Source organism: Miniopterus natalensis, chromosome 9 (assembly GCF_054644295.1).
Source record: "Miniopterus natalensis isolate mMinNat1 chromosome 9, mMinNat1.hap1, whole genome shotgun sequence".
Taxonomy (NCBI): Eukaryota; Metazoa; Chordata; class Mammalia; order Chiroptera; family Miniopteridae; genus Miniopterus; species Miniopterus natalensis.
This window is the reverse complement of record NC_142089.1, coordinates 42,618,988-42,636,285: the sequence shown is the minus strand read 5'-3', so window position 1 is coordinate 42,636,285 and position 17,298 is coordinate 42,618,988. Positions and strand designations below refer to the sequence as shown.

General features: G+C 35.9%; 1 protein-coding gene across 1 annotated transcript; it reads right to left on the bottom strand.

Moving 5' to 3' along the window:
- Positions 1-9,200: 9,200 nt before the first annotated feature.
- LOC148092446 (uncharacterized) lies at positions 9,201-16,531 on the bottom strand. The gene is made up of 2 exons (XM_087820511.1): positions 16,112-16,531; positions 9,201-10,104 (listed from the first exon to the last, which is right to left on the bottom strand). The coding sequence occupies exons 1-2, from the start codon at positions 16,431-16,433 to the stop codon at positions 9,740-9,742; spliced, it is 687 nt and encodes a 228-aa protein (XP_087676637.1). The 5' UTR covers positions 16,434-16,531; the 3' UTR covers positions 9,201-9,739.
- Between the last annotated feature and the right edge of the window lie 767 nt (positions 16,532-17,298).

The window sequence follows — 17,298 nt, the reverse complement described above, 5'->3', positions numbered from 1 at the left end:
TGACAGTATTACAGATGTCCCCCATTCCTGCCCTTTACCCCCTTCCACCCAGCCCCAAGCCTTCACCACACTATTGTCTGTGTCCATGGGCTATGCATATATGCTTGTACATTCTTTGGTTTAATCTCTTCCCTTCTTCCTCCCCCTACCCGACCCTGAGATTTGTCAGTCTGTTCCTTTAGTTTCTCTTTGCAATTGGGAGGTTTTAAATCACTGTGTGGCCATCAGCCGAAACTGAGCAATAGCTGCCTGCTTTAGATTGTGCAGCTCCCAGAATGCCTGCCACTCACTCCCAGCCTAAAATGATCCTGAGGATTGAGGAAATGTTTTAAAATGAAGAAGACTATGGAGAGCTGAGTCTGGACAATGTAATTACCATGCTTGGGTCCAAAAATGAGCAGAGGACATTTTGTTATCTGAGAATAAACTAAACTAGTTATTGTGCCTACTGGAAATTTCACCCAAGAGATAGAGAAAAGAAGAGGCTACAGAGTATATTTGAAAGAGCAGTGGAGGCATCAGTTTATTTTTTACTTGCACCCTAATGAATCCTTATAATAAAATAGTTACCCTTATATTGTAAAAAAATCTGTGTCCAGCACCTTTTCTCCATTGTTATGCTACCCAGAACCAGCCACTTTCCAATTTTTTAGCTGCTGCTTCTGGTATTTACATTCGTATTTCTAAATACTATGCATATTCTGATTTCTTTTGATTTATGAATTCTAACTGAATCTATTAAATTTTTCATTAAAGTAGTTAAGAGTTATGAGTTAACATTCTTCCTCATCTTCTCCATATAATTATATCATTTTTTTGGTGAAATTATTAGTATTTACATTACTAGAATTATGCAATTTGCAGAGCCAAGTAGTGTACTATGGATATATTTCCTTAAAAAAAACACATTTAATTTTACCTAGAGCTCATTATTGTCTCATTTTTATCTATTTGTTTAATATTACATGTACCGCTTGCTATATATTTTTTTCTAAACACTCTAACTGGTCGGTCAAATACCTTACAGTCATGTTCACAAATATTGCCAAACATCAGATGATTTATTATTTCCATGCTTTATTTTCATCTCCTTTCTCCCCATCTCTCTCTCTTCCCTCCAGTTTTCCTTCATACGATGTTCTTTTTATATTAAAGTTGTATATTTTTAATGGTTAAATCTTAAAGTTACACAAGTAATTCATAAATGCATTTTATCATAAAAAAAATATAGCAATAGAGATTATATGGATGAAAAAGCAAAAGTTCTATTTCATACAACTCCAGAATTATTTCTTTACCTTACTAAGATCACTCTTTATACATATTGCTCTGCAACTTGAATTAATGCTTAAATATATACTCATTATTTAAAAATACACTACTAAACAAACATAATTTAAAAATACATATGCACAGTAGAAAAAAATAGAATCCCTTTTCCATAGCCTCCTTCTATAACAGTCTAACTTGCTTTTTCAAAAGTATCATTAACAATGTGTTATGTATTCTTTTGGATTTTTTCTTTGTATTTATTATGTACGTTCATATAAAAATATAAAATTTGGGATTTTTACTTTAACATAATTGGGATCAAGGTATAAAACTCATGTTTGTTTGTTTTTTCTGCTTCAATTTGTACAGATTTTTTTTCCCCTTCAGCCTGATAAATAGGTGTCACTCAGGGACTTCCTTTAATTTTATTTTGGAAATTCTCTTTGCTTATCTTTTTTGTTGCTCATATTTTTTTCTCTGTTTATTTTTTTTTGTTTTGCTGAGGTACACCATCTGTTGGTCTCCTAAGAATGTGCATGAGATGTAATGTGATTTTTCTTTCATGCATGAAAATTTTACTCTCGCAATAGATTTAGAGTTTTGTTGGAACTCATTTTCCTCAATATATTGAAGGCATTGCTGATTGTGTCCTAGTATCTGGAATTGCTACTGAGAAGTACAATGCCATGTTTTCTCCTTATTTCCTTGTATTTGACCTATTTTTCCTGTTTAAAGGTTTTTAGGATCTTCTTGGTATCCACAGGACTCTGATATTTTTATAATGCTGTCTTGGTATACCTCTTATCAATGCAGACTCAAGTTCTTTGATTATGGAAAATCTTGTTATTAAATCTTTGGTAATATCTCTCTTCTTTTTCTCTATTCTTTCAAGAACTTATATTATTTAGGTATATAAACCCCTATATTGCCTCTTTAATTTTATCTCTTTTCCTTCTTACTTTTGCTATCTTTGTCTCTTTATTTTTCTCTCCGGTGATGCTGTTTTCCAACACTTTGAAAGATTTTTTTTGAATATTTTTATTTTGGTCATCATATTTCTCACTTTCAAGAATTCATTCTGTGTTCTACTTTTATAAAATTCTCTTTTTATCAGTGGAATGTTTCTGATGATATTAATTTTACTTTTCATTGATATTGTCAAAACATACTGGTCAGGAGACTGTAAATTAGGAATGATTTCAACTATGATCATTTCTTGACTGCTATACTTTAAATTGAAGATTTTTATTTTTGAAAATAAATAAAACTTGATTATTAAAACATCTACTTCTTTCATTCCATTATTTTTATTTAACTATAGGTCTGCTTATTACTATACAGACAATGTAAGTAATATAAAATAGCAAGTATTTACATCATTTAATAAACTAGGAATTATTTCTTCCTTCTACATCTACATTTGTAGATGATACCTTTGGTATTCTGGTAAAAAACTACTATTTTAATAAATAGAGATTGACATTTAAGTTTCATTTAGAATCTATATTTTTGAGTCATTGATAATACAGGATAATAAAATTTTCTTATAGATTAGCATATGTGTAGATTTTCTATAAGTGGAAGATTAATTATTGAAACTGTTGTAATAGTACTTGGTTTTTGTGGGTTTTTTTTTTTTTTGCAGTACACACTAATTTGGGGACCACACTTTCACAGAAAAACATGCTGATTTCCCCCTTGTACCAAAGAGCAGCATGTGTCTGGCATTTGCTGCAGTCTGCGGAAAGTCTGCAGCAGTGTGTGCACATACATTGCAGATGCTGCAGCAGCAATAATGTATTCATGATGTGCACAACTACATTTTGACAGGAGCTGTTTCTAGATGAGTCTAGTCAACTTCTGGCCTTTGCAAGGAACATAAATATAGATTGCTTCATATACTATGCATAGCCATCAAATTTGAAATAGAATAGACCTTTATAAATATAAAAATCCACAAGGGTGATGGGGAATAAAGTAAAAATATATTCAATATAATTTGGAATTATAACAGATGATCTATGAAGTATTTTTTTGTTTGGATGTAGAGTGTCTACTTAACTTATGTGACAATCTATTAGTCAAGTAATTCAACAAGTCAAAGAATGTTCCACATAATATCTAAAATGAAATATAATGAAAGGTCAGGTTAGCACCACCCAAAGAAAATGCAAGTCTTTAGATGGTTAATGGAGCTGACATTTATATATCAGTAGAACTTTAAACTGTGCTATCATTGATGGATTTTTGTTATTAGAATTATGAAGATTTTCTTTTTAGAAAGTGTGACAAAGACTTTCAATTTCCCCTTATATTGTTTCTCTTTTCATCTAGAATAATAGAGATTTTGGCTAGGTAGAGTTCAACTCACATAAGGATTACACTTCCAAATCTCCATTTGCATCTAAGTTTCCCCACATGACTAAATTTTTGACCAGTGCAATGCAAGTAAAAGTGATGTGTGTGATTTTCAAGTCTTCCCATTATTAGGAAGGGGCAATGCCATTACATCTCCCTTCCCTTTCCTGCTCCCTGCAATGTCAGCATGGTGGTGAGACTTCTTATAATACTCAGCCAGGCCCTTCTTAGTGCTTTTCATGGTATGTTTAGCTGATTACTTTGCACTTTATGTACAAAATATTATTTCTAACATTTGCTTACCAAATAATATCTATTGGTCATATTAGAAGAAATACAACACAACAACATTGTCCTGTCTTTATGAAGGACCCCAGATTTATTTGTTCTGACCTTCCATAAGCTACAGAAAAAACTAACAAAAGACATTTTTAAATAAAATGATAAACATTTAATGGTAATATATTGAGTTTAGTAATTCTTCATCATCATTCTGAATGTTAATGTATACACACATGTATGCACACTGTGAACAAGGTACAGTTCTCAATCACTATTTAGCAGGGAGATAAATTAGAGAAAGTATAAGAAGAAATTGGTTAGGAGAAAGTTAAAAAGTCTGTGTTGGTTTTCTGCACTCTTAGCACTACAAAACTTAACACACATATTTAAATATAATGAGCAAATCCAAGATTCTTCACACTTCTGTTGCCTCCAGAAACTGGTTAAGTTTCCACTATTAATAATACAGAAAATATTCCCTAGAGAAGGGTGGTATGCTCTGACTAACACTGTGAGAATATCATCTATATTATTAGTCCTTTTTAACATTTCAGGGCAGTGATTTCAGGGGAAAAATAAAACCAAATGTCATACTAAAACAAAAAGAAAAAATATCTTTTAATAACTTCCCTTTGTTTACGATGCCATCTTCAAACTGTGGTGCTTACATCTCAAGGGTATACAAGATTGTGGTGCAGGAATAAAATTTTAAAATCCCTAGTTATGTTTATTTTTATCTTATACTTCAAACATTCATATAGTTTGCACATGTTCTTCCTAAGTTAGTACAGTAGAACACACACACATAAATAATTAAATGAGTCCACAAATCTTGGAGGCACGTGGTTAGACATTTTTACTAATAGAGTACACAATGAAGAAAAAATTGAATACTACAGGATGCAAATCAAACTCACCTTCCAGCCTCCACTGAATATTTTTGTGCCTTAGTCAAAAATCAATTTGCCATAGTTGTGTAGGCCTATTCCTAGATTTGCTATTCTGATATAAGAGAGTCTATCTCTTTACCAATATCATATTATCCTGATCAATGTAGCTATATAATAGGCCTTAATATCAGATAGAGTGATTTCTTCTACTTTGTCAATATTATTTTAGTTATTCTAGAGACTATACATTCCATACCCATTTCAAAATAAGTTCATCTTTTTTATAAAAATGCATTAAACTTATGAATCAACTTGGGGAGATTTTATATCCTTAGTATGTTGAACTTACTGATCCATGAACACAGTATTAATCTTTGTCTCCTTCAAAAAGTTTCTGTGAATATTACTGAAATAATACAAGTATTATTTACATAATAACAAATTTTATCTTATTAATTTAGATTTCTACTTGTCTTTTTCCCCATAACCACTTTTTTCATCATTTTCCCTATGAGTTACATTTGGTTATTGTGTGTGTGTGTGTGTACTTCTTTTAACTACTTTACTGAGATGTAATTAATATGCAAAAAGCTGTACATATTTAATGCATACAGTTTAATGAATTTGGAGATAAGTATATACCCATGAAACCATCACCACACTTTATTTCATACATGTTCATCCCCTTCAAAAGTTTCCCTCTACCCCCTTTTTATTTTTGGTATTTTGTGATTAAAATATTATAAGATATACCCATTAGCAAATTTTAAAATATATGACACACTGTTATTTACTATAAGGACTGTACTGCATAGCAGACCTCTAGGACTTATTCATTCTGTCACTGATACTTTGTGCACTTTGCCTATTACCCCCTATTCTCCCCTACCCCCACCCTCTGGCAACCACCATTATACTCTCTGCTTCTATGAATCTATTTTATTTTATTTTTTATTTATTTTTTAAAAATATATCTTTATTGATTTCAGAGAGAGGAAAGCAGAGGGAGAGAGAGAGACAGAAACATTAATGATGAGAGATCATTGATCGGCTGCCTCCTGCACGCCCCCGAATGGGGATCGAGCCCACAACCCGAGCATGTGCCCTGACCAGGAATCGAACCCTGATCGCCTGGATCCTAGGTCAATGCTCAACTACTGAGCCACGCCTGGCCGGACACTATGAATCTATTTTAGATTCCTCATGTAAGCGGTATCATGCCCTTCTGTGTCTGGCTTATTTCATTAGCACAATGTCCTCCAGATTCATACATATTGTCATAAATGGTAGGTTTTCCTTCTTTTCTAAGGCTGAATATATATATATGTGTGTGTGTGTGTGACACACACACACACACACATATATATCACATCTCCTTTATCCATTCATCTACCAATGGACATTTAGGTTGCTTCCATGTTTTGGCTATTGTGAATAGTGCTGCAATAAATATGGGAGTGTAGATATTTTTTTGAGATCCTGACTTTAATTCTTTTGGGTATATATTCAGAAGTGAGATTGTTGGATCATATGGTGATTGTATTTTTAATATATCTGTACTGTTTTCTATAGTGGCTGCACCAATTACATTTTCACCAACAGTTTACAAGGGTTCCTTTTTCTTCATATTCTTGTTAACATGTATCTTTAAAAAAAAAAAAAAAAGCTATTCTGTCCTGGCCAGGTGGCTCAGTTGATTGGAGCATTGTCTCATACACCAAAAGGTTGCAGGTTTGATTACCAGTTAGGGTGTGCAAACATACCTAGGTTGAGGGCTCAATCTCCAGTCAGGGTGCATACCGGAGGCAACCAATTCATGTTTTTCTCTCACATACATATTTCTCTCTCTAAAAAAAGAAATCAATGGAAACATCCTCGGGGGAGGATTAAAAACAAAAGGGTATTCTAACAGGTGTGAGGTGATAACTCACTGTAGGTTTGATTTACATTTGCTTGATGATAAGTGATGTTGAACACCTTTTCATGTACTTGTTGGTCACTTGCATGCCTTCTTTGGAGAAATGTCTATTCAGTTCCTTTGCACATTTTAAAGCTGGATTATCATCATCATCATCATCATTACTATTATTGCTACTTACTTGTAGGAGTTCCTTATATTTTTTTGAATATCGGCCCCTTATCAGATATATGGTTTACAAATATTTTCTTCCATTCTATAGGTTCCCTTTTATTTTGTTGATTGTTTCCTTTCCTGTGTAGAAGCTTTTCATTACTCTAGTCTATTTTTGCTTTTGTTCTCTGTGCTTTTGGTGTTTTATCCAAAAAATCATTGCCAAGGTCAACAGCAAGATTTTTTTCCTAAGATTTTTTTTCAAGGAGTTTTATGCTTTCAAGTGTTACACTTAAGATTTCAATCCATTTGGGACTGATTTTTGTTTATGATGTAAGAAAAAGGTCCAATTTCATTCTTTTGCATGGATATTTGCAGTTTTCGCAACATCACTTACTGGAGAGACTATCTTTTCTGCAGCATGTATTCTTGGCATTCTTATTGAAGACCAGTTGACTTATATGCATGGGTTTACTTCTGGGTTGTCTTTTCTCTTTTATTGATCTATATGTCTGTTTTTATACCAGTACCATATCATTTCATGCTAGTGTAAATGAGGTTATTTTCCTTTCAGATTGTTGTTTGTGTATATAAATGCAGCTGATATTTGTATATCGGTTTTGTATTCTGTAACTTTAATGAATTTAGTGTTTTTGTGTGTGTGGAGTCTAGGATTTTCTACATAAAAAAATCATATCATCTGCAAACAGAGATAATTCTATTTCTTCCGTTCTTATTTGGATGCCTTTTATTTTTTTTCCTTGCCTAATTACTCTAGCTAGAACATCCAATACTATGTTGAGCAGAAGGGATGAGAGTGAGCATCCTTACCTTGTTCCAGATCTTAAAGGAAACTTCGTTTTTACCATTGTTAACCCAATGGACAACTCCACTCATGCTTCGAGGATGCCCGTAGGTAAATCTCTCTGCAGATTTAGATATGTGCTACTCTATGTACTCTCAAAGCCGTGTTCATATCCACTGTGCTTTCTGTCATTTTGGATTGGCAGTGTTTCTTTAGTGTATTACATCTTTGTCTGTGCTGAGAGAGTCTTAAAAGAAGGATTTCACCTTATTTTTCTTCATACTGCTAATGGCTGGCACATAGTATGTGTTTGATATTTGTTGAATGCACAAGTTACTCCTTGCAATGAAAAGAACTTTACTACAGTTTTACAAAACACTTTGTATTTTACTATTTTACTTGCTATCTCAATGACTGTCTACATTATCTGAGAATTAAACTTCCTTACTGTAATTTTATAAGTAAAAGATCTGAAGATGAGAGAGTTTTAATGCCTTGTTCATTGCTGTAAAATTTGCAATGCCTGGTTTCCTAATCTAAGGTAATGTGAGTTTGTGTTCGTATTTACTTTGTACACTGGGAAGGGAGACAAATATTTTGTAATTTTTAAAGTTTTCAACAAAAAGATAAAACAAAGAGTTATATTGGTTAGAAAACCATAGTATTAGAATGCTTCCTTTACACTAGTCAAGGGCCTGTGTGTGGAAAATGAGAACAATGATAAATAAAGCTGTAATCACCGCTTCAAAATCATTTTCTATTCCCAATCCACTAGAACTGAAATGGAAAGTCTCCTGTGACAGAAAGAAAAATATGAGGTGTTAATTAATGTTGTGCTGCCTTATCTGAGGCTGTGCCAAAAGAACGCGACTAAATAAAAACACACATTTCATTTATATTCATAACGAAGTCCTCAATTTGAATTTTGGTAAACAGCTGGATGGTCTAGAACAGCTATATAATCCTGCAATCTGAGAAATCTTGAGAAAATTCACTTTTGGGATGAAAAATACACTAAAATGAATTGCTGATTTGAGGTGGTATTTGCAATGTGCCTGGCTCATGGGAATTAACTGGATGTGTCACCTCAACGTGGGTGCCTACACATCCTAAGCTGAATGGATGCTGCTTGAATAAGAAAAACAGAGCAATGTTAAGGTTTTTTAAAAATCCTTGTTTAGACATTTCACTAAAACAAATATAACCCATACTATCATATATAAGACTTTTGGTCTTCAAGTATTCCAGCAATAACCAAACTAAAATATCTTTATATTGGGTCAGAGAACCTTACATTAAAACAAAACAAATCTTTGAATAAAGATAAGAGCCTCAGACAAATACAAGTACTATAGCTTTAACATTTTTCAATTAATTTCTTCAAAAATACTACATTATTGTCCCAGTTTCTCTGGAGACATAAACGCAGGTGGTCTAACTCCCAATACGTGGCTATACCACCGTGAGGGTCGAGAGACACTTTAATTCAATGAGACCGAGCCAATAATTCAAGTTTCAAGAAGGGAGACAGAGACAAACATGAAGCAAATCACACAGGGTTTATTTACCAGTTCCCAATGGTTCTTGGCACCAGCAGGCCACCCGGAGGATCCGCTGAAAGACACACACAAGGTCTGGGGGTGCGGCCGCGACGGCGTCGGTCACTGCAGCCCTCTGGAAGTTCTCCTAGAGAGGTGCAGGGCAGAGCAAGGCAGGGTCAGCTTTCCCGGAGCTGGGGATGAAGTCTGTGGAGGGCAGACAAGCATCCAAAGATGTGGCCGAAAAGCCGCTGCTTTTAACAGCTGGGTTGAAGGTGTGGTGCGTCTTCAGTGTGTCTTATCAGGGTCCTACAGAGCTCGGGCCTGCTTGGAAGCCAGGGCTACAAAGTGTTAATCTTATCGTGGCACGCAGGCCTCACAATTACACTCGGTCACACAAGATGAAGTTACTTATTTCAAATCTAATACATACATCAAACTTATATTCCTGACTCTAATACACACACAAATCTATTTCTATAACAGTCCACCCGGTGATTCCCGCGGATTTAGTCCAAGGGAATCAGACTAAAAGGGGTTTCTTCTTCTGAGGAAGAAGAGTAAAAATCATCTTAAGAAAGAGATAAAGCAAAAAGAAACAAGCAAAACCAAGAGCAATTTCCTTAATCAGAGTCCAAGTATTTTGTAAAGAAGAAAATCCATGTTGAATGAGGGTCACGGGGTTCAGCGCGTTCCAGTTGGGAGTGCAAGGTACGATTCTCCAAAGTGAGAGGAGGGTGTCCCCGAGATGACAGGCGGTGTGTAGCTTCCTGACGTCCTCCTTGGTTGCGATGGTCCCAGCATTTGGTACGTAGACGATGTGATGTAGTTCGTCTATTGGCTTCTTGAGTTGTTGAAGCGTCTTCTTAGTGAGACCCTCAAGTTGTGCTAACTTAGTAAAAGATTCGTTAAGGGTGGGTGGGGCGGTATAATGCTTGGTAGTTAGAGTAGGGACAAGGGGCATAGAAGGGTGCCAAAAGATAGTTGAAGATTCTGTATAAGTAGTATAATGTGTGACATTATTTATAGAAATGTTCATAGCATTAGTAAGGAGAGAGCAATTATTCATGCCTTGAATGTTGACATCTAAAAAGGTCTTATGGTCAAAGTAGGAAAAGTTAGAGAAACAAATTACCCAATTATGTCTTCCTAAAGAGTAGAAAGTGGGTCTAGGCTGATGTGGGATTAAAGCAACAGGAAAAGAGTCTGCATAAAGTGCATTATGAGCAATGTAGACAGTGGGCGAGAATTCAATAAGATCTGATTTTTTGAAAAAGTAGGGATCAACGAACAAAAGATCGCCTATAGGTAAGACATAATCTTCTCCTATTTTGGTAGGAATATCAATAGTGGAGTAGGCTAGGAGATTTTCTCCGCCAATAGTTGTTAGAATAGATATTTTGCAGTCTGCCGTGTCACAACCAACAGGCTTAGAGAAGTCAACTCTTGCAGTAGCATCGCTCCATAAGGGATTAAATCCAGTACCTAACTGCATTAAATTAAGCATGTCTCTGTGGGCCTGAGTCAAATGGTCTTGAATTTTTATGCATTGCCATTTGAATTGATACATTTGGAATCGAGTATTGAGGTCCTCTAGGTCCATGTGAAGCTTTTGGATAGCCTCATTCTGTTGTTTAGTTGCTTCGGATAATAATCTGATTTGTTTTTGGGTCTGTGCAGCTAGTGCATAGGCCGAATCAAAAGAAGATGAGACTAATCTCATTATCTTTGCCTCTTCCGTGGCCGTTTCTGACATGAAGACATTTAAGTCACGTGTCAGTTTGTTGATCTTAATAGAATTAGCTATAGATACAGTTAGGGAGAGAGATGCCATTGCAAATGAGGCTGCATCAAGTTGTAGGAGTTTCCTAACATTAGAATGAAAACGTTGGGGAAAGGGTGGTAATTGTATGTTAAGTTGTTGTGAAGCACATGCAGGTATAAGGGAGGTTACAAGAAAGTCAGAAGGTGAAAAGTACAGAGTGGTGCGTTGAATTTGTGGTTTGTAAATAATTCGAATTGGATTATCAGAGTGGGTCATGACAGGAGGTGGTGTTAAAATGGTAGGTGCAGGCTTAATAATACCATATGAATAGATGGAAGGAAAATGTAAAGTCCTTAAACATATGGTGCTATTATAACATCCTCTATAGATAATGCAGGGGTCTAGAGGTGTCTTAGTAGAGCATTGATCTCTCGGGTTTGATACATGGAAGAAATCAGAATTAGGTAATACTGTGTGGTTAGTAATAGGTGAGTGATGGTGTAGGAAGGCTTTTTTCCATCCTCCTTCAAGGTACATTATCATGTATGATTGATAACCTAGTGATAAACTTCCTGCGATTCTAAAGGTGTTGTGAGTGTTAATCTCCGCACCAAAAGTAGAAAACCAAGAGGTTGGTTTCATTCCATAAGAGACATTGTAAGTGAGATTAATCCTAGGGTCTAATACCTGAGAACAAAGATCCCAATGAGTTTTGTCTAAAGGGAATGGTGTTGGTCTGGTAACATTTTCAGGAAACTTGTACCATTTCTGTATAGTGTGAGGCGCTGCACTAGTAAGAGTGCCCTGAGTATAATCAAATTTTACTGATATATTCCTATACTTTGTGATAGGAAAAGGGCCATAAGAGTAAGGATGATATCTAAAGGGTGCAGCTTTAGTGTTAATGGAATGTATTGGAATAACACCATATGGTAGGTTAGGATGTAAAATCATGAATTTGTGAATGGAACAGTCATGGTATGTCTGACTCTCCTTTGTTAAATTGATATTAGAGGTGTTACTTCTGAATAAAAATATAGGAAATGTTGTTTGCTGAAATTGGATAGACGAAAATTGGAGTGTGATATTGCCAATAAGTGAGGAATTTAGATTATTGGGTTCTTCCCTTATTAAGATATGAGTAGACTGAAGCCAATTGTGTAAGGTTGTGTCTATTTTTGATGTAAATGTCATTGTACTTGTTGTGATGTTAGAGCAGTCCTGTGGTGGGTATTCAAGAGCTTTTATAGGTGTTTTTACGCCTACAATCATAGCATTTATAGTTGTTTGTATAATATTTCCTCTGCCTCGACATAAGTGAGTACTATTAAGCATGCCCCTCTGTTTTGGTAAGTTCCATGTGTTTTGGGTAAACCCTAGAGCCGATGGTGTTCTGAGTTTAGATGCTAATGTGATTGTTTTTTGATAGGTATGTTTCTGTAAGAGTTCTTTTATCGGTTTTGGTAGGAAAGAAGGGTCTCTACAATAAATTGCCTTTTCTATGAATGTAAAGCTTTGATCGAAAGGGTCAGTATCATTAAGTGGAAAAGAATTATTCACTATGCCTGCTGCAAAACAGATTTGATAGATGGGACCAAATCGAGGTGCTTCCCATAATTTGGGTTCTATGGTAAAATCATCATAAGTGACAGGGGAAATTAGATCAGTCAGCACCTGAGGTATATGTCTAAAAGGCCAAAAATTATTGTCCTTCTCTAGGTATTCTTCAGGTGTGATTGCATCATCCAATGGTGTCCTCATATGAGAGGCAAATGCAGTGCCTTCAGAGGCACCTATAGTGCATTCTATTCCAATGCAAAAATTGCCAAAGGTTGGAAAATTTGGAAACTCTGTAAGATAATATTGATAATATGTTATGTCACCTTCCTTTACTGTATGATTAATAGGATGTCCTTCAGGGAAGCCTTCTGGTAATGTAGGATTTGAAATTGGTGGTGAGAAAAAGGGTTTGGGATTCATGAAAGTTGGAGTGGTTAGTGAGGTAGTAGGAGTAGTGGCCTCTAAGGTTTCTGTTGTTTCTGTTGAGGCAGCTAGATTCAAACTAGTAATGTTCTCATCATCATACTCATAGTCCTCTATATCTGTGTCATCTAGTTCTCCTGTATTCCAAAAACTCATTAAGTGTTCCATGAAGGGTACTACATTAAAAGTTGCTCTTTGTATACAAGTATTATTTTCTTCAGTGCTATAAGGGTCTATTGACTGTATCGGCATTATGATGGATCCTCTTAATTGTAAAAGGGTATCATTAGAGATATGATAAGTTATTCCCTGTGGTTCCCGAGATTGTGTGTCAACAATTGATACAGATCTAGTACGTAATGCATCCTGAAACCATTGAAGTTTCACACAGTCTTTAAGTTGTGTGTGATGATATGCTCTTAGAGTAGTCTGATCTTCATTTAAAGCTTGTAGCTGACAATACTTCTGTGTATAATAACTTGGACATAGTTTATGTGTAGCAGTGTAATATAGAGAAGTGTTGAAATCAAAGTGTCCTATAGTTAGAGAAAAAAGAGTATTGTTAGTGAAGATATAAGGAGGGTGAAAGATGTAATGTTGTGGAGGTTGTTCTAAAGTAAGGTTATGAAGAGGTGGTTCCATAGTCATAGCTGCTGCTATAGTATTTGGTTTTATAGTAGTAGTAGTAGAAGTTTTAGTAGAAGTTTCAAAAGAAGTAGCTATAGTAGGAGAAATAGTTGTACCATTGCAGATTTTAAAAAGTATTACAGAAGCTAGAGTTATATAAATGATTCCTCTTCCTCTAACATTTGCATAAGTTCCTCCGATTCTTTTTCTCGTTGGGTAATAGCTGGGCGGAAATGCCATTCTGGGGTTGATTCGGGAGCTCCTAGGCTTCCTAAACAAAGTTGAGTAAGAAATTCTGTTGGTGTGGACAATGAGAGTATCTGAGGTGGATTTCTATCTTCTGCATAAATTGCTTGTTCAGCTATTGTTATATAATCTTTCAGCATAGAAATCCAATCAATTGCAGCCTGACCTGGTAAATATTCAGAAAGGCTTTGAATGCCATCAAGGGTTCCTTGAACTATTTCTATAACTCCACCTGAGAAAGCAGAGCAAATAGGTTGTGGGTAAGCACTTGCATCTAGTAAAGCAATCCTAGTGTACCATGAAGGGTTGATAAGATCAGGATAGAGTCTGCGGTAACGTCTCTGTTGTGGCGGGGGATTCAGGTGTGAAAGTGGGTAAAGAGGAGTAGAAGGTTGTAAAGGTTGGGTTGCAGTAGGTGCTGAAGGGGTATGAGTAGGAGGTTGTGGTAAAGCCACAATATCAGCAATATCTGGTGATGGAGGAGGAGTAGGATTAGAAAGTTGAATAGTATTAGGTGATGGGGTAACTATATTTCCTTTGACGGTCTGAAGGAATTCGGTTATGTTGAGCTCCCATCGCTCCAGGATAGACCTGTCAGGATACAGACAGTGTGATTATAGAACCAAGATGTGGGGGTAGTGAGGTTGGAAATGATATCATGAATTATTCCTCGAAGATGTTCAATATCATTAGAGTATGTGATGGGTGGAGTGTATGTTCTCCATTGGCACCATGTAAGGGTCAGAGTGCCAATCACTATGGCGAGGAGTAGAATAAAAGTAAGAAGGAAAGTAACTATTTTCATAACGGTCCCTAAATGCATCCTGTGAGATAAAGATTATAAGGATTTGTAAGAGAAAGAAAGAAAGTATGGCTGATAGAAGTGTGTAAAGCAATATGATAAGTGTAGGTCTCAAGTAAAAGGTTGAGAATTGCCTATCTTGGTCTGTTGTAAATGTCCCTTGTTATTTACAGTCCAATATAACGAGGCTCCGCTGTGTGCAATTATTTCCTGTGGGGATAGGGAGCCATCTTTAGGATTTTTGGTTAAAATTTTATAAGGTAAATTTCTATGAATTTTAGGTGTAGGTGGAACAAATTCATAATCTGGGATTTTTTCAAGATGAGGAGCATAAAGTTCTTCAAATGGTGATAACCTCTGTGGTCTAGGTCTGCTATTTAGTAAAAGAGTAGCTCTATCTAACAACTCTTGTAGAGATGTGAAGTGTCTGTCCATCATCAAAGTTTGGATCTTATGTTTAAGAAGACCATTATGTCTTTCAATTGTACCTGCTGCTGTAGGGTTATAAGGTAAATGAAAATTCCAATCAATATCATATTCCTGTGCTAATTTCTGAACTTTTGCTGCTGTAAAGTGTGAACCTTGATCTGATTCAATGCATTGTGGAGGACCAAAATGGGTCATCCAACTTTGGATTGTTTTAAGAGTAGTATTGGCATCTGGGTGATTAGAACCAATTGCAGTTAGAATTCCAGTGCATACATCTACTAAAGTACAAGCATATTTTTGGGTAAAAGGTACTGTTAATGGACCAATAAAGTCAATTTGTAGAAGTTGATTAGGAAATAAGGGTTTACTAATTCTAGGTGGTTGTAAAGCCCTAAACATCTGAGTTCCTTTACAAGTTTCACAAGAATTTACAGCTGATTTAATATCTTTAATGGGGGTCTTAATATTTCTTTTATAGAACCAATTTATGAGTGCAGAGTGTCCAATGTGTCCTAAATTAGTATGAATCTGTTTAATGAATTGGATTGGTAGAATAAGTTCTTCCTTAGGTTTGTCAACCATGTATTTGCCATCTCTCTTTTTTAACTTGATAGTTGGAATTGGAGGTATAAAATAATTACCATCCTCATCTTTCTTAATAGATAATTTAATGGGTAATGATTTAGTTCTATCAAGGATTGTGACTTCTTGATCGGGTGTGAGTCCTTTAGCTAATTGATCTGCTACTTGATTGTGTAATGTAGTAGGTGAGTTGTCTGTAGCGTGTGCACTAACATGTGTGACATATATCTTAATCCTTTCTGAAAATTCATCTAACTTAACCCAGTAAGGTTTGGACCAAATTTCCTTTCCATTAATACTCCAATCAGTTTCTTTCCATTTCCCGGACCATAATATAATACCATTATATATGGCCCAAGAGTCGGTGTAAATATACACCTTAGCTCTATGTTGTTCTACAGAGTCTTTCACTGCTAGGTATGCTGCAATGAGTTCTGCATGTTGAGCAGATTTGGACTCACCCTTTGCTGTCAGGGCTTGACATGTCGCGGGATTGAAAGCCGCAGCTCTCCAAGTATGTCGGTCGCCGGACACGGAGGCTGATCCGTCTGTAAACCAGGCATTTTTCAAGGTGGGTGAGTATTTTGGTCCACACGTCCCAATGGGTTTTGCCATTGGGGCAAGCTTGTTGGCACGGGTAGGTGGCTCTACCTCAAGCTTGCAAACCTCCTCGGTGAGGAGGGCTGGTTCTCCAGCGCCGCTGGTACTACGCGAATTGATATACCACTTCCATGCGAGTACCTTCTCCTCAATTTGGCTACCTGCCAATTCTTCCGCTGACATATCTAACCATGCCTTGAGTGGCAAGGTACTCCTGACCTTAATGGGTTGAAGTCCTGTCAAAGGCTCAGTATGCAATAGTGCAGCATACAAAGTCCAAATTAATTTTTCATAAGGGGAGTATTTAAAATGAGAATGTGGAAATTTTTTGGACCAAAATCCTACTGGAATTAATCTAGGCTCATCTGGTGACTTTTTGTAAAGTCCCCAGTGACCATGATCCTGTAGGAAAGCTATGTCTAAGACTATCCTATCTCCCGGTCTTATAGACTGGAGAGTAGAAAAGAGGTGTATGTACTCCTTAAGTTGTTGGAAAGCCTGCTCCTGTTCCTCATTCCAAACAAAATCTATTGCTTTCCTGGTGACTTTGTAAATTGGTTTAGCTATGTCTGCTAGATATGGTATGTGTTGCCTCCAGAACATAAATAATCCCATAAGTTGTTGTGCTTCCTTCTTGTTAGTAGGTGATTTTAGAGAATCTAATTTATTAATAACTTTCTCTGGAACAGATCTGCCTTGAGAGCTCCAGTTAATGCCTAAGAAGGTAACTTGTGTGCCAGGCCTTTGTATTTTGTCTGGGTTAATTGTCCACCCATTTTGCTGCAAATAAGATACTAAGGAGTCTAGGTCTTTTCTCAAGACTTCTAAATTGTTGTTGTATAGCATGATATCATCTATGTACTGTATGATTTTTGAGGTATATTTTGTGGGATCAATGTAAGAAGCTAGAAGATTGTGAGCTATGGTGGGTGAATTTTTGTAACCTTGTGGTAATCTTTTAAATTGATATTGCTTTCCTTGCCATGTAAAAGTAGTAAACTGTCTAGAGTCCTCATGAAGTGGGATGGCAAAAAACATGTCTGACAAA